This window comes from Ranitomeya variabilis, chromosome 6, assembly GCF_051348905.1.
Source record: "Ranitomeya variabilis isolate aRanVar5 chromosome 6, aRanVar5.hap1, whole genome shotgun sequence".
NCBI classification, from domain to species: Eukaryota; Metazoa; Chordata; class Amphibia; order Anura; family Dendrobatidae; genus Ranitomeya; species Ranitomeya variabilis.
In genome coordinates this window covers 496214645-496239261 of record NC_135237.1, presented here as the reverse complement: position 1 = coordinate 496239261, position 24617 = coordinate 496214645, and the positions used below count along the sequence as shown (strand labels likewise).

General features: G+C 41.5%; 2 protein-coding genes across 4 annotated transcripts in view; one reads left to right on the top strand and one right to left on the bottom strand.

Annotated features, from left to right (window-relative positions):
• LOC143782854 (E3 ubiquitin-protein ligase RNF31-like) overlaps window positions 1–24617 on the top strand; it is a 346633-nt gene that overhangs the window by 121439 nt on the left and 200577 nt on the right. The gene's annotated exons all lie outside the window — the stretch shown is intronic.
• The window catches only part of LOC143782853 (carbonic anhydrase 2-like), a 67514-nt gene that overhangs the window by 41760 nt on the left and 1137 nt on the right, over window positions 1–24617 (bottom strand). For 2 of the 3 annotated variants that reach the window (XM_077270770.1, XM_077270771.1), the window contains exons 2-3: window positions 8910–9102; window positions 7749–7946 (exon numbers count right to left, since the gene is read on the bottom strand). In XM_077270770.1, coding sequence (XP_077126885.1) covers window positions 7749–7946; window positions 8910–8943 — 232 coding nt within the window. In that variant the 5' untranslated portion in view covers window positions 8944–9102. Of the gene's footprint in view, window positions 1–7748; window positions 7947–8909; window positions 9218–24617 lie in introns of all 3 variants that reach the window. The other variant, XM_077270772.1, reaches the window with a different exon arrangement.

Genomic DNA, 24617 nt, shown 5'->3' with positions numbered 1-24617 from the left:
CTGGGGGGCCGCGCTGATACACTATACACTATTGTGATCAAGCACAAAGACCTGAACAGCCCCTCCAACTAGTAACTAGCGAGCCGACACTGCAGTGCCGCAATGCACACACAATGTTAGCAGCTAAGTTCTCCAGCTCTGCCCGCACAGCCGCAGCCATAATCCGGCACCTTGTCCATGTGTAAAACACCTGCAGGCAGGGATATTAATGAGTGCAATAATTAACAGCTTAATTTATTGCTACCAACATGCTCCTTATATCTGTCTGGGGACTCTGCAAGCTGTTAGCAGGAACGCAGCATCACACAGATACTAATGGCTGCGGCGCTCCGCAGGAAACACTGTCTATTACCATCATATCCCCACCCACCCTGCAGCCCCCCAAGGTGAACCAGCAAGGATGGTGGACACTGTGCAGATGTGGGAAAAAGTAAATGCCTCTTTCTATAAAACAGGTGATCTTCTTGAACAGGTGATTCTCAAGGTGAACGATAACGATCTTATAAACTGGATTTTAATACTGTTCCTGCACTTAGTGCAGTCAATAAATGCTACAATGACTCCGGATCCGGGCTGGGCGCTACCTGTCATATGTGAGGAATGTGAGGACTTGTACTTCTCGTTATTATAGCGTGAGAGCTGGCGAGGAATGGAAAGATAGATAGATAGATAGATAGATAGATAGATAGATAGATAGATGATAGATAGATAGATAGATAGATAGATAATAGATAGATAGATAGATAGATAGATAGATAGATAGATAGATAGATAGATGATAGATAGATAGATAGATGGATAGATAGATAGATAATAGATGGATAGATAGATAGATAGATAGATAGATAATAGACAAATAGATAATAGATGAATAGATAGATAGATAATAGATGAATAAATAGATAGATAGATAATAGATACTGTAGATAGATAGATAGATAGATAGATAGACAGACAGACAGATAGATAGATAGATAGATAGATAGATAGATAGATAGATAGATAGATAGATAGATAGATAGACAGATAGATGATAGATAGATAGAAAATAGATAGATAGATAGATAGATAGATAGATAGATAGATAGATAGATAGATAGATAGAAAATAGATAGATAGATAGATAGATAGATAGATAAAAGATAAATAGATAGATGCTAGATAGATAGATAATAGATAGATGATAATAGATAGACAGATAATAGATAGATAGATAATACATGAATAAATAGATAGATAGATGCTAGATAGATAGACACATGAATAGATAGATGATAGATAGATAGATACATGAATACATAGATAATAGATAGATAGATGATAGAGAGATAAATAATAGATGGATAGATAGATAATAGATGGATAGATAGATAGATAGATAGATAGATAGATAATAGATGAATAGATAGATGGATAGATAGATAATAGATGAATAAATAGATAGATAGATAATAGATAGATAATACATGGATAGATAAATAAATGATAGATAGATAGATAGATAGATAGATAGATAGATAGATAGATAGATAGATAGATAAATAGATAGATGATAATAGATGGATAGACAGATAATAGATAGATAGATAATAGATGAATAGATAGATAGATAGATAATAGATAGATGATAGATGGATAGATAGATAATAGATAGATGACAGATAGATAACAGATAAATAGATACATGAATAGATAGATGATAGATAGATAGATAGATAGATAGATAGATAGATAGATAGATAGATGAATAGATAGATAGATAATACATAGATAATAGATAGTAAACAAAAAGGGAAACAGCACACAAAGATGTAAAAAAAGAGGACTTTAATGCCCTGTGGCGTGACAAAGTTTCGGATAAAACAAATCCTTTTTCAAGCAATGAATCAAGCAGTGCTACAGACATATATAGGGTGCACATGTCATTAATGAATTAATTAGCATAAAATTTCAAACATGATTTGTGAAGACCTAATCACCGTATTACATAGATTAAAGTGCTAAGTGCAAATATACAAAATCTTTCATAAAATATCTTATACATGTATAGTGATATATAGTGTACAAAGTACTAATATTGCAAATATCATGTGATTAATTAGTCGCAGGTGTTGCACGCCAAAAAGACTAAAAACACACTCACATCTTCACTGAAAATACATGCTAGATCCTCGGCGTCCTCAGGAGTCTATGGCGCATGTCTGTGACGACATAACAACCTTCCCATAATTCCAAATGTGTATGCACCCGCGAAATGCGGTGCTGAAGAAAAAAAGATCGCCATATTGGGAAAGGTTCTGACTGCTGCACGTGTCCATAGTTTGTATTTAAAACGTCATTATGGCACTGTTTTAAGGCGCAGGATAAGCGCATTTCCCACATAGTGCATAAAAAATCACTTGTCATAAAATACCGCAATATTGTATATATGAAATAAAATACCGCCATATAGGTAATAAAATATAATAGATAGATAGATGGATAGAGAGATAGATATATGGATGGATAGATAGATAGATATAATAGATAGATAGATAGATAGATAGATAGATAGATAGATAGATAGATAGATAGATAGATAGATAGATAGATAGATAGAAATAGATAGATGATAGATAGATAATAGATGAATAGATAGATAGATAGATAGATAGATAGATAGATAGATAGATAGATAGATAGATAGATAGATGGATAGATAATAGATAGATAGTTAGATAGATATATAGAGATAGATAGACTAGATGGTGGCCCGATTCTAACGCATCGGGTATTCTAAAATATGTATGTAGTTTATTTATGAAGTTTTCAGAATAATGCAATTTATACACAGGATTCGGCCAGCCGGGCGCGACCAATTAGCGAAGCGTGGTTCAAATTCTGCGCCAATTCGCGGCCGGACTGCGCCTGTCGCTGATTGGTCACGCCCGGCCGCGAACAATCAGTGAAGCCAGGGCCGGCTCCAGGTTTTTGAGGGCCCCGGGCGAAAGGGGTCTCAGTGGGCCCTCCACTTTAACACATAACACGATTTATGATGCACAGATACAGAAGAGAAATATAGCACAGCCAAGTAGCAAAGCCACGTAGTATATAACACAGCCCACGTAGTATATAACACAGCCCACGTAGTATATAACACAGCCCACGTAGTGTATAACACAGCCCACATAGAACATAACACAGCCCATGTAGTATATAACACAGCCCACGTAGTATATAACACAGCCCACTTTGTATATTGCCCAGCCACGTAGTATATAGCACAGCCCCCTTAGTATATAGCACAGACACGTAGTATATTGCCCAGGCACGTAATATATTGCACAGCCACGTAATATATCGCACAGTCACGTAATATATTGCACAGCCACGTAGTATATAGCACAGCCACGTAGTATATAGCACAGAGATGTAGTATATAACACAGCCCATGCAGTATATAACACAGGCCACGTAGTATAGAGCACAGCGATGTAGTATATTGCCCAGCCATGTAATATATACCACAGCCATGTAGTATATAGCACAGAGACGTAGTATATAACACAGACCATGCAGTATATAACACAGCCCACGTAGTATATTGCCCAGCCACATAATATATTGCCCAGCCACGTAATATATTGCACTGCCACGTAGTATATAGCACAGTCACGTAGTATATAACACAGCCCATGCAGAATATAACACAGGCCACATAGTATAGAGCACAGCGATATAGTATATTGCCCAGCCATGTAATATATACCACAGCCACGTAGTATATAGCACAGAGACGTAGTATATAACACAGCCCATGCAGTATCTAACACAGCCCATGTAGTATATAGCAATGTGGGCACCATATCCGTGCTAAAAAAAAGAATTAAAATAAAAAATAGTTATATACTCACCTTCTGTCGGCCCCCGGATCCAGCCCCGGCATTTACCGATGCTCCTCACGACGCTCCGGTTCCAAGAATGCATTGCGGTCTCGCGAGATGATGACGTAGCGGTCTCGCGAGACCGCTATGTCATCATCTCGTGAGACCGCAATGCATGGACCGGAGCATCGCGAGGAGCAGCGGGAAAGGCGACGGACGGTGAGTATATAATGATTTTTTATTTTGTTTATTATTTTTAACATTAGACCTTTTTACTATTGATGCTGCATAGGCAGCATCAATAGTAAAAAGTTGGTCACACATGGTTAATAGCAGCGTTAACGGACTGCGTTACACCGCGGCATAACGCGGTGTAACGCAGCCATTAACCCTGTGTGAGCGCTGACTGGAGGGGGCACTGACAGAGAGTAGGAAGGGGCAAATTCGTGGCCGGACTGTGCCCGTCGCTGATTGGTCGACGTGGGATTTCCGTGACAGACAGACAGACGGAAGTGACCCTTAGACGATTATGTATATAGATAGGATAGAGATGAGTTTGTCATTTCACTGATGCCTTCTCCATTTGCTGCACTCCTCCCCTCCTCTATGTGACACACTAAGCTCTGCTACGTCTGCAAGTCAAACATTTTTAATGTTCAAGAAAATATGTGCAGAAAAACAAAATACAAAAATACAAGCAACCATGTAGAATACAGTGAATATCTAGACACCTACGAATGGAGCATATGGAGTACAGACAGCCGCCCGCCCCGTAGGGTTATTTATATGGCTGGTATATTACCGCTATAAGGACGTTACACATTCACAGCTAATAATGATAATTCCTGGTTTCTGCAGTGAACACTGACACATGATATGAATGTCCGCTGCCTGGGATCAGGAAATATCTCTGTATTACAGTAGCTGAACATTTCTAAGCTGTGTACACAACATATCTCTAGCAGATAAGCAGTAACAATGACTGTGCCGCCTGTATCTGCAGGTGCAGAGCCGCATACACCGCCCTCCAGCAGAACAGGCTGCCATTCACAGCGAGCACAGTGTGGCTGTATGCCCGTGCCCTGGGGGGATACGGAAGAGACTTCTACAGGTGTCTGGGTCCAGGAGCTGCATTGGTAACGTTATATATGGAATAATCAGCGTCATAGGATAAAGGAGTATTCCCATCATGTAATGGTTCGGTATATTCCAGGATAAGGTGGGATCCAGCCCCCCAAGCATGAGACTGAAGGTACAGAAGTGGTGATGTGAGGATGGGGAGCAAGTGAAGATGGCCGTCCTGTGTTCTTTGTACAAATGAGCTGCAGCGCTTAATAATTTACCTAGCACTGCAGCCCCTTTGCCCTGAGGATCTGTGGTGGTCCAGTCAACAAGCGATGGCCATATATTATTACGTACTATACTGGCAGCATGGTGACTCAGTGGTTAGCAGTGTATGGTGGCTCAGTGGTTAGCACTGCAGCCTTGCCAGCGCAGGGGTCCTGGGTTCAAATTCCACCAAGGACAACATCTTAGGCTGGTTTCACATTTGCGTTTTTTGCCGCTGCGTTTTAGCGCAAAAAAACGCATGCTTTTTTTTCTCCTATATTTAACATTAAAAACGCATGCATTTTTTTGTATGCGTTTTGCTGCGTTTGACGACGCATGCGTCTTTTCTATGCTTGCGTTTTGTTGCAGAAATGCAACATGTAGTAATTTCTAGAGGCGTTTTTTTGCGACAAAAAAACGCATGCGTTTTTTGCGGCAAAAAAACGTATTGCTGTCTGTGTAAACGCATGCGTTTTTAAGCACATGCGTTTGGTTGCGTTTTAAGCGCATGCGTTTCAATAGAAAAAAACAAGAATACACACTGATAAGCCACCCCCCACCATCAAGGTGATAAAGGGATCCAAACCCTAACCCTAACCCTACCCCTAACCCTACCCCTAACCCTACCCCTAACCCTAAAGCCGGTAATTCAATTGCCGGCTTTTCATTTCTCCTGCCTAAACCCGACAGGATATGAGACATGGTTTACATACAGTAAACCATCTCATATCCCCCTTTTTTTTTGCATATTCCACACTACTAATGTTAGTAGTGTGTATGTGCAAAATTTCGGCGCTGTAGCTATTAAATTTAAGGGTTAAATCGCGGAAAAAATTGGCGTGAGCTCCTGCGCAATTTTCTCCGCCAGAGTGGTAAAGCCAGTGACTGAGGGCAGATATTAATAGCCTAGAGAGGGTCCACGGTTATTGGCCCCCCCCTGGCTAAAAACATCTGCCCCCAGCCACCCCAGAAAAGGCACATCTGGAAGATGCGCTTATTCTGGCACTTCCAGATGTGCCTTTTCTGGGGTGGCTGGGGGCAGATGTTTTTAGCCGGGGGGGGGGGCAATAACCGTGGACCCTCTCCAGGCTATTAATATCTGCCCTCAGTCACTGGCTTTACCACTCTGGCGGAGAAAATTGCGCGGGATCCCACGCCAATTTTTTCCGCGATTTAACCCTTAAATTTAATAGCTACAGAGCCGAAATTTTGCACATACACACTACTAACAGTAGTGTGGAATATGCAAAAAAAAGGGGGATATGAGATGGTTTACTGTATGTAAACAATGTCTCATATCCTGTCGGCTTTAGGCAGGAGAAATGAAAAGCCGGCAATCGGCTTTTCTGCTATATCGCTCTGAAGTAAATATAAATATATATATTTATATATGTGTCTCAATTATATATATATATATATATATATATATATATATAAAAAAAAAAACGAAACCCGACTTTTGAAATTGGCCGATCTGTTTCGCTCAACCCTAATTTTGATGATTGGCAGCGGTCACACACTTCTCAGCATGCGTTTCAAAAACGCAAACGCAGGAAAAAACGCATGTAAACGCGTCAAAATGCCGCGTTTTTTTACCGCATGAGAAAACGCATGCGTCTACAAAACACAGCGTTTGCACGCGTTTACATGCCTTTTTTCACCACCTGCGTTTGCGTTTTAAACGCTGCGTTTTTAAACGCAAATGTGAAACTAGCCTAATGAGTTTGTATGTTCTCCCCGTGTAGGCGTGGATTTCCTTCAAAGACATACTGATAGGGAATGTAGATTGTGAGCCCCAATGGGGACATTAATGATATTATATGTACAGCGCTGCGGAATATGAGGGCACTGTATAAATATTATATGAAATAAATTTAAATTTATGGGGCTGTACATTTCTTCGCAGACAGCGTCTCCGCATAAAAAGGTCTCAGAGATGTCAGTTTCTGATGCAAGTCTATGAGTGTGTGAAAATCAGGGATGGCATCAGTGGGCAGGAGAAGCTTTGCAACTGACCACTGGTACGGGTGCGGACACACAGAAGAGACCCCTGTGCAAGAACAATATATGGGCCCTCTGCAGCCCAATAGCTCATCATAACACACAAATCCACCTGCTTTGGAGGTATATGTGGCCCCCTTACATCTTGGGCCCCTGTATGGATGCACAGGTTGCACCATTGCTATATCCGTCCCTGCACTGACAGAAAAGCCTGACATTCTGACCAAACTCTGATTCGGCATACTGATGGAAAGCCTTCCTTTTTCATTCATGTACAAGACAAAAATGGACATCTGAGTGAGGCATGAAGGCTTCTTAAGTATCAAATAAGTGCCTGACGTCACAGAAATATCATTAGTACCAATGAGTGAGTGAATGGATGAATGTTAATGGTTGAATGGTGGACTAACGAGCTGGGTTACGTTATCCTATATTATATGAACTCCCCAAGAATTTCCATTGATAACACAATCCATTACAATACAATATCTTCTCCCGATCTCAGCATCAATGATCGTAAATGATAAAGAGAAATCAATAAACCAAAAAACTGACCTGATTTGTCCTCTGAATCGTCAAACTCAACATTGAAGGAATGGCCATTATTTACGATGCCTTTTGCCGTAGAGGGGTCATAGCTAATACTCAATGGTTTAAGTGCCGAGTCGTATTTGGCGTCACTTGTTTTGATATCTATAGGGGACTGATGATCATCCAGAGCAATCGGAAAGGAATGGTGCCAGGTGTTGGGTCCTATTAGAAAAAAAAGCCATTAGTGTAAATGTCCAATAAGAGCCAATGTAGCATATGGTGACGGCCCCATCCATAGGGGATACAGGCAGGGATGGACACAACGCGAGTCCTGACAAGGCGTTTCAAGGTCACAATCCAACAAATCTTGCAAAATCTTTCAAAGTCTAATCAGTAGCTTTTAAAAAGTTAATATTGAATTTGCTGGAGTAATCCTTAACGCGACATTAACCCATTCAGGAGATTTCCATTTCCACATTGTGACTTTGCTCAGGAAACCCTACACGGGGATGTACAACATCGCAAAACCAATAATTAGCCCGGAATAGGTTAGGAAGAAGAGGCAGCTCGAGGAAATGCTAAAAATATGGCAGATTATCTTAATTCTAGCAATCTTGTCATTTCAAGGTCACGCTAGAATAAAGACGGAGAGCTGGAAAATCTTAGCAGGGACGGGGATGACTCAAGGTAACAAAACATAAAATTCCTAAACCTCTAGGAAATTAATACTGGTCTGTGCACGTAAGTTCTCTTAAAGGACTCGTGATGATATTTTCGAGATCTGTTACTTCCTTTTATTATTGAGTGTCGGATGAATAATTAGGTTATTGAAACACGTCCAAATGCAATTAGTTGGATGTGTCTCTCCAGCGCTGCTGCCCGGAGGGAAACTCTCCATGATAATGAAAAGGCAATCTACTGCAATGAAAAAAACCAGACCCCTCTATTTATGGCGAGAGGACAGCCATGAAAACCGACACTGACTGACTAGATATAGAAGATGGAGAAATCAAAAATAGAAGTTATCCTCCACGTTATCCCCCCAAAATGGCCAACAATCTGTCAACCCAAATATTACACAAGACTTAGTTAATGGTTTCAGAAATAAACCTCATTAGTTCGCATGCCACAACCTGTTCTTCTAATGTAGGTGTCAAGAAGAAGGGCACATGTCCCATCACTCACCAATGCCAGGACCATATCCCCATGTTTGTGCCATTATCTTCTGATCTTAGCTCCTCCTGATGGACAGGTCCTTCTGCTGGTTGCCAGTGAGTGAGTATCAGCCACCAGGCTTTTTCTCATGGGGCTTTATAGGGTCCCACCACCTCCATCGCCCTCAGACTTCAGCAGGTGGGGTTGGCTCTCAGAGATCAGCCTGTTTCGGGGCGGAGAGTAGAAATGAACGCGTCCTTTTTTAAAGTACCAGCCTGATGACTTACACTCCAGTGACTATCCTCCGTACTCCTCCTATTCATGGTCTGTAAGTTCCTCTGTATACAGATGATACACATAATAAATACACCCTCAGCTCTGCAGACCCACAACAAGTCATCGCCAGAACTAACTGGAGGCTTACAGGTCATACAAAGACATACAAAACTACACAACACGGAGAATAAAGAACACACTGATTTGAGCAACCGTGCCTGGCGTGGGGCAAGGTAGACACCATCATAGGAACAGCAAAGGTGCAATGCTACATAACTTCCAGAGGTCATATGGTCCACCATAACACAACAGGACACAGCAGCATGCACACACTATACAGTACACAGCAGCATACACACACTATACAGGACACAGCAGCATGTACACACTATACAGTACACAGCAGCATGTACACACTATACAGTACACAGCAGCATGTACACACTATACAGTACACAGCAGCATGTACACACTATACAGCACACAGCAGCATGTACACACTATACAGTACACAGCAGCATGTACACACTATACAGCACACAGCAGCATGTACACACTATACAGTACACAGCAGCATATACACACTATACAGTACACAGCAGCATATACACACTATACAGTACACAGCAGCATACACACACTATACAGGACACAGCAGCATACACACACTATACAGGACACAGCAGCATACACACACTATACAGGACACAGCAGCATGTACACACTATACAGTACACAGCAGCATGTACACACTATACAGTACACAGCAGCATGTACACACTATAAAGTACACAGCAGCATGTACACACTATACAGTACACAGCAGCATGTACACACTATACAGCACACAGCAGCATGTACACACTATACAGTACACAGCAGCATACACACACTATACAGAACACAGCAGCATATACACACTATACAGTACACAGCAGCATATACACACTATACAGTACACAGCAGCATACACACACTATACAGAACACAGCAGCATATACACACTATACAGTACACAGCAGCATGTACACACTATACAGTACACAGCAGCATGTACACACTATACAGTACACAGCAGCATGTACACACTATACAGTACACAGCAGCATACACACATTATACAGTACACAGCAGCATGTACACACTATACAGTACACAGCAGCATGTACACACTATACAGTACACAGCAGCATACACACACTATACAGTACACAGCAGCATATACACACTATACAGTACACAGCAGCATATACACACTATACAGTACACAGCAGCATGTACACACTATACAGTACACAGCAGCATGTACACACTATACAGTACACAGCAGCATGTACACTATACAGTACACAGCAGCATACACACACTATACAGTACACAGCAGCATGTACACACTATACAGTACACAGCAGCATGTACACACTATACAGTACACAGCAGCATATACACACTATACAGTACACAGCAGCATGTACACACTATACAGTACACAGCAGCATGTACACACTATACAGTACACAGCAGCATACACACACTATATAGTACACAGCAGCATGTACACACTATACAGTACACAGCAGCATGTACACACTATACAGTACACAGCAGCATATACACACTATACAGTACACAGCAGCATGTACACACTATACAGTACACAGCAGCATGCACACACTATGCAGAACACAGCAGCATATACACACTATACAGCACACAGCAGCATGCACACACTATACAGTACACAGCAGCATATACACACTATACAGTACACAGCAGCATACACACACTATACAGTACACAGCAGCATACACACATTATACAGTACACAGCAGCATGTACACACTATACAGTACACAGCAGCATATACACACTATACAGTACACACTATACAGTACACCGCAGCATACACACATTATACAGTATACAGCAGCATACACACACTATACAGTACACAGCAGCATGTACACACTATACAGTACACAGAAGCATGTACACTATACAGGATACAGCAGCATACACACATTATACAGTACACAGCAGCATATACACACTATACAGTACACAGCAGCATGTACACACTATACAGCACACAGCAGCATGTACACACTATACAGTACACAGCAGCATACACACACTATACAGAACACAGCAGCATATACACACTATACAGTACACAGCAGCATATACACACTATACAGTACACAGCAGCATACACACACTATACAGAACACAGCAGCATATACACACTATACAGTACACAGCAGCATGTACACACTATACAGTACACAGCAGCATGTACACACTATACAGTACACAGCAGCATGTACACACTATACAGTACACAGCAGCATACACACATTATACAGTACACAGCAGCATGTACACACTATACAGTACACAGCAGCATGTACACACTATACAGTACACAGCAGCATACACACACTATACAGTACACAGCAGCATATACACACTATACAGTACACAGCAGCATATACACACTATACAGTACACAGCAGCATGTACACACTATACAGTACACAGCAGCATGTACACACTATACAGTACACAGCAGCATGTACACTATACAGTACACAGCAGCATACACACACTATACAGTACACAGCAGCATGTACACACTATACAGTACACAGCAGCATGTACACACTATACAGTACACAGCAGCATATACACACTATACAGTACACAGCAGCATGTACACACTATACAGTACACAGCAGCATGTACACACTATACAGTACACAGCAGCATACACACACTATATAGTACACAGCAGCATGTACACACTATACAGTACACAGCAGCATGTACACAATATACAGTACACAGCAGCATATACACACTATACAGTACACAGCAGCATGTACACACTATACAGTACACAGCAGCATGCACACACTATGCAGAACACAGCAGCATATACACACTATACAGCACACAGCAGCATGCACACACTATACAGTACACAGCAGCATATACACACTATACAGTACACAGCAGCATACACACACTATACAGTACACAGCAGCATACACACATTATACAGTACACAGCAGCATGTACACACTATACAGTACACAGCAGCATATACACACTATACAGTACACACTATACAGTACACCGCAGCATACACACATTATACAGTATACAGCAGCATACACACACTATACAGTACACAGCAGCATGTACACACTATACAGTACACAGAAGCATGTACACTATACAGGATACAGCAGCATACACACATTATACAGTACACAGCAGCATATACACACTATACAGTACACAGCAGCATGTACACACTATACAGTACACAGCAGCATGTACACACTATACAGTACACAGCAGCATACACACACTATACAGTACACAGCAGCATGTACACACTATACAGTACACAGCAGCATGTACACACTATACAGTACACAGCAGCATATACACACTATACAGTACACAGCAGCATGTACACACTATACAGTACACAGCAGCATGCACATACTATGCAGAACACAGCAGCATATACACACTATACAGCACACAGCAGCATGCACACACTATACAGTACACAGCAGCATATACACACTATACAGCACACAGCAGCATGCACACACTATGCAGAACACAGCAGCATATACACACTATACAGTACACAGCAGCATATACACACTATACAGTACACAGCAGCATACACACACTATACAGTACACAGCAGCATACACACATTATACAGTACACAGCAGCATGTACACACTATACAGTACACAGCAGCATATACACACTATACAGTACACACTATACAGTACACCGCAGCATACACACATTATACAGTATACAGCAGCATACACACACTATACAGTACACAGCAGCATGTACACACTATACAGTACACAGAAGCATGTACACTATACAGGATACAGCAGCATACACACATTATACAGTACACAGCAGCATGTAAACATTATACAGTACACAGCAGCATCTACACACTATACAGTACACAGCAGCATATACACACTATACAGTACACAGCAGCATGCACACACTATACAGTACACAGCAGCATACACACACTATACAGTACACAGCAGCATACACACACTATACAGTACACAGCAGCATGTACACACTATACAGTACACAGTAGCATGTACACACTATACAGTACACAGCAGCATATACACACTATACAGTTCACAGCAGCATATACACACTATACAGGATACAGCAGTATGTACACACTATACAGTACACAGCAACATGTACACACTATACAGTACACAGCAGCATATACACACTATACAGTACACAGCAGCATACACACATTATACAGTACACAGCAGCATGTACACACTATACAGTACACAGCAGCATATACACACTATACAGTACACAGCAGCATGTACACACTATATAGTACACAGCAGCATATACACACTATACAGGATACAGCAGTATGTACACACTATACAGTACACAGCAACATATACACACTATACAGTACACAGCAGCATATACACACTATACAGTACACAGCAGCATACACACACTATACAGTACACAGCAGCATACACACATTATACAGTACACAGCAGCATGTACACACTATACAGTACACAGCAGCATATACACACTATACAGTACACACTATACAGTACACCGCAGCATACACACATTATACAGTATACAGCAGCATACACACACTATACAGTACACAGCAGCATGTACACACTATACAGTACACAGAAGCATGTACACTATACAGGATACAGCAGCATACACACATTATACAGTACACAGCAGCATGTAAACATTATACAGTACACAGCAGCATCTACACACTATACAGTACACAGCAGCATATACACACTATACAGTACACAGCAGCATGCACACACTATACAGTACACAGCAGCATACACACACTATACAGTACACAGCAGCATACACACACTATACAGTACACAGCAGCATGTACACACTATACAGTACACAGTAGCATGTACACACTATACAGTACACAGCAACATATACACACTATACAGTACACAGCAGCATATACACACTATACAGGATACAGCAGTATGTACACACTATACAGTACACAGCAACATGTACACACTATACAGTACACAGCAGCATATACACACTATACAGTACACAGCAGCATACACACATTATACAGTACACAGCAGCATGTACACACTATACAGTACACAGCAGCATATACATACTATACAGTACACAGCAGCATGTACACACTATATAGTACACAGCAGCATGTACACACTATACAGTACACAGCAACATGTACACACTATACAGTACACAGCAGCATGTACACACTATACAGTACACAGCAGCATGTACACTATACAGGATACAGCAGCATACACACATTATACAGTACACAGCAGCATGTACACATTATACAGTACACAGCAGCATGTACACACTATACAATACACAGCAGCATATACACACATTATACAGTACACAGCAGCATGCACACACTATACAGTACACAACAGCATGTACACACTATACAGTACATACCAGCATACACACACTATACAGTACACAGCAGCATGTACACACTATACAGTACACAGCAGCATGTACACACTATACAGTACACAGCAGCATGTACACACTATACAGTACACAGCAGCATGCACACTATACAGTACACAGCAGCATGTACACACTATACAGTACACAGCAGCATGCACACACTATACAGGATACAGCAGCATATACACACTATACAGTTCACAGCAGCATGCACACTATACAGTACACAGCAGCATACACACTATACAGTACACAGCAGCATGTACACACTATACAGTACACAGCAGCATGTACACACTATACAGGACACAGCAGCATGTACACACTATACAGTACACAGCAGCATATACACACTATACAGGATACAGCAGCATATACACACTATACAGTACACAGCAGCATGCACACTATACAGTACACAGCAGCATGTACACACTATACAGTACACAGCAGCATACACACTATACAGGATACGGCAGCATGTACACACTATACAGTACACAGCAACATATACACACTATGCAGTACACAGCAGCATGTACACACTATACAGTACACAGCAGTATGTACACACTATACAGTACACAGCAGTATGTACACACTATACAGTACACAGCAGCATACACACTATACAGGATACAGCAGCATGTACACACTATACAGGATACAGCAGCATATACACACTATACAGTACACAGCAGCATACACACACTATACAGTACACAGCAGCATACACACATTATACAGTACACAGCAGCATGTACACACTATACAGTACACAGCAGCATACACACACTATACAGTACACAGCAGCATGTACACACTATACAGTACACAGCAGCATGTACACACTATACAGTACACAGCAGCATACACACTATACAGGATACAGCAGCATATACACACTATACAGTACACAGCAGCATACACACACTATACAGGACACAGCAGCATACACACTATACAGTACACAGCAGCATACACACATTATACAGTACACAGCAGCTTGTACACACCATACATTACACAGCAGTATGTACACACTATACAGTACACAGCAGTATGTACACACTATACAGTACACAGCAGCATACACACTATACAGGATACAGCAGCATATACACACTATACAGTACACAGCAGCATACACACACTATACAGGACACAGCAGCATATACACACTATACAGTACACAGCAGCATACACACACTATACAGTACACAGCAGCATACACACATTATACAGTACACAGCAGTATGTACACACTATACAGTACACAGCAGTATGTACACACTATACAGTACACAGCAGCATACACACACTATACAGTACACAGCAGCATGCACACACTATACAGTACACAGCAGCATGTACACACTATACAGTACACAGCAGCATACACACACTATACAGCACACAGCAGCATGTACACAGTATACAGCACACAGCAGCATACACACTATACAGTACACAGCAGCATAAAGACACTATACAGTACACAGCAGCATGCACACACTATACATTACACAGCAGCATGTACACATAACACAGTACACAGCAGCATGTACACACTATACAGTACACAGCAGCATACACACACTATACAGTACACAGCAGTATGTACAAAATATACAGTACACAGCAGCATGCACACACTATACAGTACACAGCAGCATGTACACACTATACAGCACACAGCAGCATGTACACACTATACAGGATACAGCAGCATATACACACTATTCAGTACACAGCAGCATATACACACTATACAGGATAGAGAAGCATACACACACTATACAACACATAGCAGCATGTACACAATATACAGGATACAGCAGCATACACACACTATACAGTACACAGCACCATGTACACACTATACAACACATAGCAGCATGTACACACTATACAGGATACAGCAGCATATACATACTATACAGTACACAGCAGCATGTACACACTATGCAGTACACAGCAACATGCACACACTATACAGTACACAGCAGCATGTACACACTATACAGAACACAGCAGCATAAACACACTATACAGTACACAGCAGCATGTACACACAATACAGTACACAACAGCATGTACACACTATACAGGATACAGCAGCATGCACACATTATACAGTACACAGCAGCATGTACACACTATACAGTACACAGCAGCATATACACACTATACAGTACACAGCAGCATGTACACACTATACAGGATACAGCAGCATATACACACTATACAGTACACAGCAGCATGCACACACTATACAGGATACAGCAGCATATACACACTATACAGTACACAGCAGCAAGTACACACTATACAGTACACAGCAGCATACACACTATACAGTACACAGCAGCATATACACACTATACAGTACACAGCAGCATATACACACTATACAGTACACAGCAGCATACACACTATACAGTACACAGCAGCAAGTACACACTATACAGTACACAGCAGCATGTACACACTATACAGGATACAGCAGCATGTACACACTATACAGTACACAGCAGCATATACACACTATACAGTACACAGCAGCATACACACACTATACAGTACACAGCAGCATCTACACACTATACAGGATACAGCAGCATGTACACACTATACAGTACACAGCAGCATATACACACTATACAGTACACAGCAGCATACACAGACTATACAGGATACAGCAGCATGTACACACTATACAGTACACAGCAGCATGCACACACTATACAGGATACAGCAGCATATACACACTATACAGTACACAGCAGCATGTACACACTATACAGTACACAGCAGCATGTACACACTATACAGGATACAGCAGCATATACACACTATACAGTACACAGCAGCATGCACACTATACAGTACACAGCAGCATGTACACACTATACAGTACACAGCAGCATGTACACACTATACAGCACATAGCAGCATGTACACACTATACAGGATACAGCAGCATATACACACTATACAGTACACAGCAGTATGTACACACTATACAGGATACAGCAGCATGTACACACTATACAGTACACAGCAGCATATACACACTATACAGTACACAGCAGCATCTACACAGTATACAGTACACAGCAGCATATACACACTATACAGTACACAGCAGCATATACACACTATACAGTACACAGCAGCATCTACACAGTATACAGTACACAGCAGCATGTACACACTATACAGTACACAGCAGCATACACACACTATACAGTACACAGCAGCATCTACACAGTATACAGTACACAGCAGCATATACACACTATACAGTACACAGCAGCATATACACACTATACAGTACACAGCAGCATCTACACAGTATACAGTACACAGCAGCATGTACACACTATACAGTACACAGCAGCATACACACACTATACAGTACACAGCAGCATCTACACAGTATACAGTACACAGCAGCATATACACACTATACAGTACACAGCAGCATATACACACTATACAGTACACAGCAGCATCTACACAGTATACAGTACACAGCAGCATATACACACTATACAGTACACAGCAGCATACACACTATACAGGATACAGCAGCATGTACACACTATACAGTACACAGCAGCATGTACACACTATACAGTACACAGCAGCATATACACACTATACAGTACACAGCAGCATATACACACTATACAGTACACAGCAGCATACACACTATACAGTACACAGCAGCATGCACACACTATACAGTACACAGCTGCATACACACGCTATACAGTACACAGCAGCATGTACACACTATACAGTACACAGCAGCATGCACACACTATACAGTACACAGCTGCATACACACTATACAGTACACAGCAGCATGTACACACTAAGCAGTACACAGCAGCATACACACACTATACAGTACACAGCAGCATGCACACTATACAGTACACAGCAGTATGTACACACTATACAGTACACAGCAGCATATACACACTATACAGTACACAGCAGCATACACACTATACAGGATACAGCAGCATACACACTATACAGTACACAGCAGCATGTACACATTATACAGTACACAGCAGCATACACACTATACAGTACACAGCAGCATGCACACACTATACAGTACACAGCAGCATGCACACACTATACAGTACACAGCAGCATGCACACACTATGCAGAACACAGCAGCATATACACACTATACAGTACACAGCAGCATATACACACTATACAGCACACAGCAGCATGTACACACTATACAGTACACAGCAGCATATACACAATATACAGTACACAGCAGCATACACACATTATACAGTACACAGCAGCATGTACACACTATACTGTACACAGCAGCATATACACACTATACAGTACACAGCAGCATGTACACACTATACAGGATACAGCAGCATGTACACACTATACAGCACACAGCAGCATGTACACACTATACAGTACACAGCAGCATGCACACACTATACAGTACACAGCAGCATGTACACACTATACAGGATACAGCAGCATGTACACACTATACAGTACACAGCAGCATACACACATTATACAGTACACAGCAGCATATACACACTATACAGGATACAGCAGCATGTACACACTGTACAGTACACAGCAGCATACACACATTATACAGTACACAGCAGCATATACACACATTATACAGTACACAGCAGCATGTACACACTATACAGTACACAGCAGCATGTACACACTATACAGGATACAGCAGCATGTACACACTATACAGGATACAGCAGCATACACACTATACAGTACACAGCAGCATGCACACACTATACAGTACACAGCAGCATGTACACACTATACAGTACACAGCAGCATGTACACACTATACAGTACACAGCAGCATGTACACACTATACAGTACACAGCAGCATGTACACACTATACAGTGCACAGCAGCATGTACACACTATACAGGATACAGCAGCATGTACACACTATACAGGATACAGCAGCATGTACACACTATACAGCACACAGCAGCATGTACACACTATACAGTACACAGCAGCATGCACACACTATACAGTACACAGCAGCATGTACACACTATACAGGATACAGCAGCATGTACACACTATACAGTACACAGCAGCATACACACATTATACAGTACACAGCAGCGTATACACACTATACAGGATACAGCAGCATGTACACACTATACAGTACACAGCAGCATACACACATTATACAGTACACAGCAGCATGTACACACTATACAGTACACAGCAGCATGTACACACTATACAGTACACAGCAGCATGTACACACTATACAGGATACAGCAGCATGTACACACTATACAGGATACAGCAGCATACACACTATACAGTACACAGCAGCATGCACACACTATACAGTACACAGCAGCATGTACACACTATACAGTACACAGCAGCATGTACACACTATAGAGTACACAGCAGCATGTACACACTATACAGTGCACAGCAGCATGTACACACTATACAGTGCACAGCAGCATGTACACACTATACAGGATACAGCAGCATGTACACACTATACAGTACACAGCAGCATGTACACACTATACAGTACACAGCAGCATGTACACACTATACAGTACACAGCAGCATGTACACACTATAGAGTACACAGCAGCATGTACACACTATACAGTACACAGCAGCATGTACACACTATACAGTGCACAGCAGCATGTACACACTATACAGTGCACAGCAGCATGTACACACTATACAGGATACAGCAGCATGTACACACTATACAGTACACAGCAGCATGTACACACTATACAGTACACAGCAGCATATACACACTATACAGTACACAGCAGCATGTACACACTATACAGTACACAGCAGCATGTACACACTATACAGTACACAGCAGCATGTACACACTATACAGTACACAGCAGCATGTACACACTATACAGTACACAGCAGCATATACACACTATACTGGATACAGCAGCATGCACACACTATACAGTACACAGCAGCATATACACACTATACTGGATACAGCAGCATGTACACACTATACAGTACACAGCAGCATATACACACTATAAAGTACACAGCAGCATATACACACTATAAAGTACACAGCAGCATGTACACACTATACAGTACACAGCAGCATGCACACACTATACAGTACACAGCAGCATATACACACTATAAAGTACACAGCAGCATGTACACACTATACAGTACACAGCAGCATGCACACAGTATATAGTACACAGCAGCATATACACACTATAAAGTACACAGCAGCATGTACACACTATACAGTACACAGCAGCATGCACACACTATACAGTACACAGCAGCATATACACACTATAAAGTACACAGCAGCATGTACACACTATACAGTACACAGCAGCATGCACACAGTATACAGTACACAGCAGCATGTACACACTATACAGTACACAGCAGCATGTACACACTATACAGTACACAGCAGCATATACACACTATAAAGTACACAGCAGCATGTACACACTATAAAGTACACAGCAGCATGTACACACTATAAAGTACACAGCAGCATGTACACACTATAAAGTACACAGCAGCATATACACACTATAAAGTACACAGCAGCATGTACACACTATATAGTACACAGCAGCATGCACACAGTATACAGTACACAGCAGCATGTGCACACTATACAGTACACAGCAGCATGTACACACTATACAGTACACAGCAGCATATACACACTATAAAGTACACAGCAGCATATACACACTATAAAGTACACAGCAGCATATACACACTATAAAGTACACAGCAGCATATACACACTATACAGTACACAGCAGCATGTACACACTATACAGTACACAGCAGCATGTACACACTATACAGTACACAGCAGCATGTACACACTATAAAGTACACAGCAGCATATACACACTATAAAGTACACAGCAGCATATACACACTATAAAGTACACAGCAGCATATACACACTATACAGTACACAGCAGCATGTACACACTATACAGTACACAGCAGCATGTACACACTATACAGTACACAGCAGCATGTACACACTATAAAGTACACAGCAGCATATACACACTATAAAGTACACAGCAGCATGTACACACTATACAGTACACAGCAGCATGTACACACTATACAGTACACAGCAGCATATACACACTATACTGGATACAGCAGCATGTACACACTATACTGGATACAGCAGCATACACACACTATACAGTACACAGCAGCACATACACACTATACAGTACACAGCAGCATGTACACACTATACAGTACACAGCAGCATACACACACTATACAGTACACAGCAGCATGTACACACTATACAGTACACAGCAGCATGTACACACTATACAGTACACAGCAGCATACACACTATACAGGATACAGCAGCATGTACACACTATACAGTACACAGCAGCATGTACACATTATACAGTACACAGCAGCATACACACTATACAGGATACAGCAGCATACACACTATACAGTACACAGCAGCATGTACACACTATACAGTACACAGCAGTATGTACACGCTATAAAGTACACAGCAGCATATACACACTGTAAAGTACACAGCAGCATGTACACACTATACAGTACACAGCAGCATGTACACACTATACAGTACACAGCAGCATGTACACACTATACAGTTCACAGCAGCATACACACTATACAGTACACAGCAGCATGTACACACTATACAGTACACAGCAGCATATACACACTATACTGGATACAGCAGCATGTACACACTATACTGGATACAGCAGCATACACACACTATACAGTACACAGCAGCATATACACACTATACAGTACACAGCAGCATGTACACACTATACAGTACACAGCAGCATACACACACTATACAGTACACAGCAGCATGTACACACTATACAGTACACAGCAGCATGTACACACTATACAGTACACAGCAGCATACACACACTATACAGTACACAGCAGCATGTACACACTATACAGTACACAGCAGCATGTACACACTATACAGTACACAGCAGCATACACACTATACAGTACACAGCAGCATGTACACATTATACAGTACACAGCAGCATACACACTATACAGGATACAGCAGCATGTACACACTATACAGTACACAGCAGCATACACACTATACAGGATACAGCAGCATATACACACTATACAGTACACAGCAGCATGTACACACTATACAGTACACAGCAGCATGTACACACTATACAGTACACAGCAGCATGTACACACTATACAGTACACAGCAGCATGTACACACTATACAGTACACAGCAGCATACACACTATACAGTACACAGCAGCATACACACTATACAGGATACAGCAGCATACACAATATACAGTACACAGCAGCATGTACACACTATACAGTACACAGCAGCATGTACACACTATACAGTACACAGCAGCATGTACACATTATACAGTACACAGCAGCATGTACACACTATACAGTACACAGCAGCATGTACACACTATACAGTACACAGCAGCATGTACACACTATACAGTACACAGCAGCATGTACACACTATACAGTACACAGCAGCATGTACACATTATACAGTACACAGCAGCATACACACTATACAGGATACAGCAGCATACACACTATACAGTACACAGCAGCATGTACACACTATACAGTACACAGCAGCATGTACACACTATACAGTACACAGCAGCATACACACTATACAGGATACAGCAGCATATACACACTATACAGTAAACAGCAGCATGTACACATTATACAGTACACAGCAGCATACACACTATACAGGATACAGCAGCATGTACACACTATACAGTACACAGCATATACACACTATACAGTACACAGCAGCATGTACACACTATACAGTACACAGCAGTATGTACACACTATACAGTACACAGCAGCATGCACACACTATACAGTACACAGCAGCATGCACACACTATACTGGATACAGCAGCATACACACATTATACAATACACAGCAGCATATACACATTATACAGTACACAGCAGCATATACACACTATACAGTACACAGCAGCATATACACACTATACAGTACACAGCAGCATACACACTATACAGTACACAGCAGCATACACACTATACAGGATACAGCAGCATGTACACACTATACAGTACACAGCAGCATGTACACACTATACAGTACACAGCAGCATACACACTATACAGTACACAGCAGCATACACACTATACAGGATACAGCAGCATACACACTATACAGTACACAGCAGCATGTACACACTATACAGTACACAGCAGCATGTACACACTATACAGTACACAGCAGCATGTACACATTATACAGTACACAGCAGCATACACACTATACAGGATACAGCAGCATACACACTATACAGTACACAGCAGCATGTACACACTATACAGTACACAGTAGCATGTACACACTATACAGTACACAGCAGCATATACACACTATACAGTACACAGCAGCATGCACACACTATACAGTACACAGCAGCATGTACACACTATACAGTACACAGCAGCATGTACACACTATACAGGATACAGCAGCATGTACACACTATACAGTACACAGCAGCATACACACATTATACAGTACACAGCAGCATATACACACTATACAGTACACAGCAGCATACACACACTATACAGTACACAGCAGCATACACACATTATACAGTACACAGCAGTATGTACACACTATACAGTACACAGCAGCATGTACACACTATACTGGATACAGCAGCATGTAC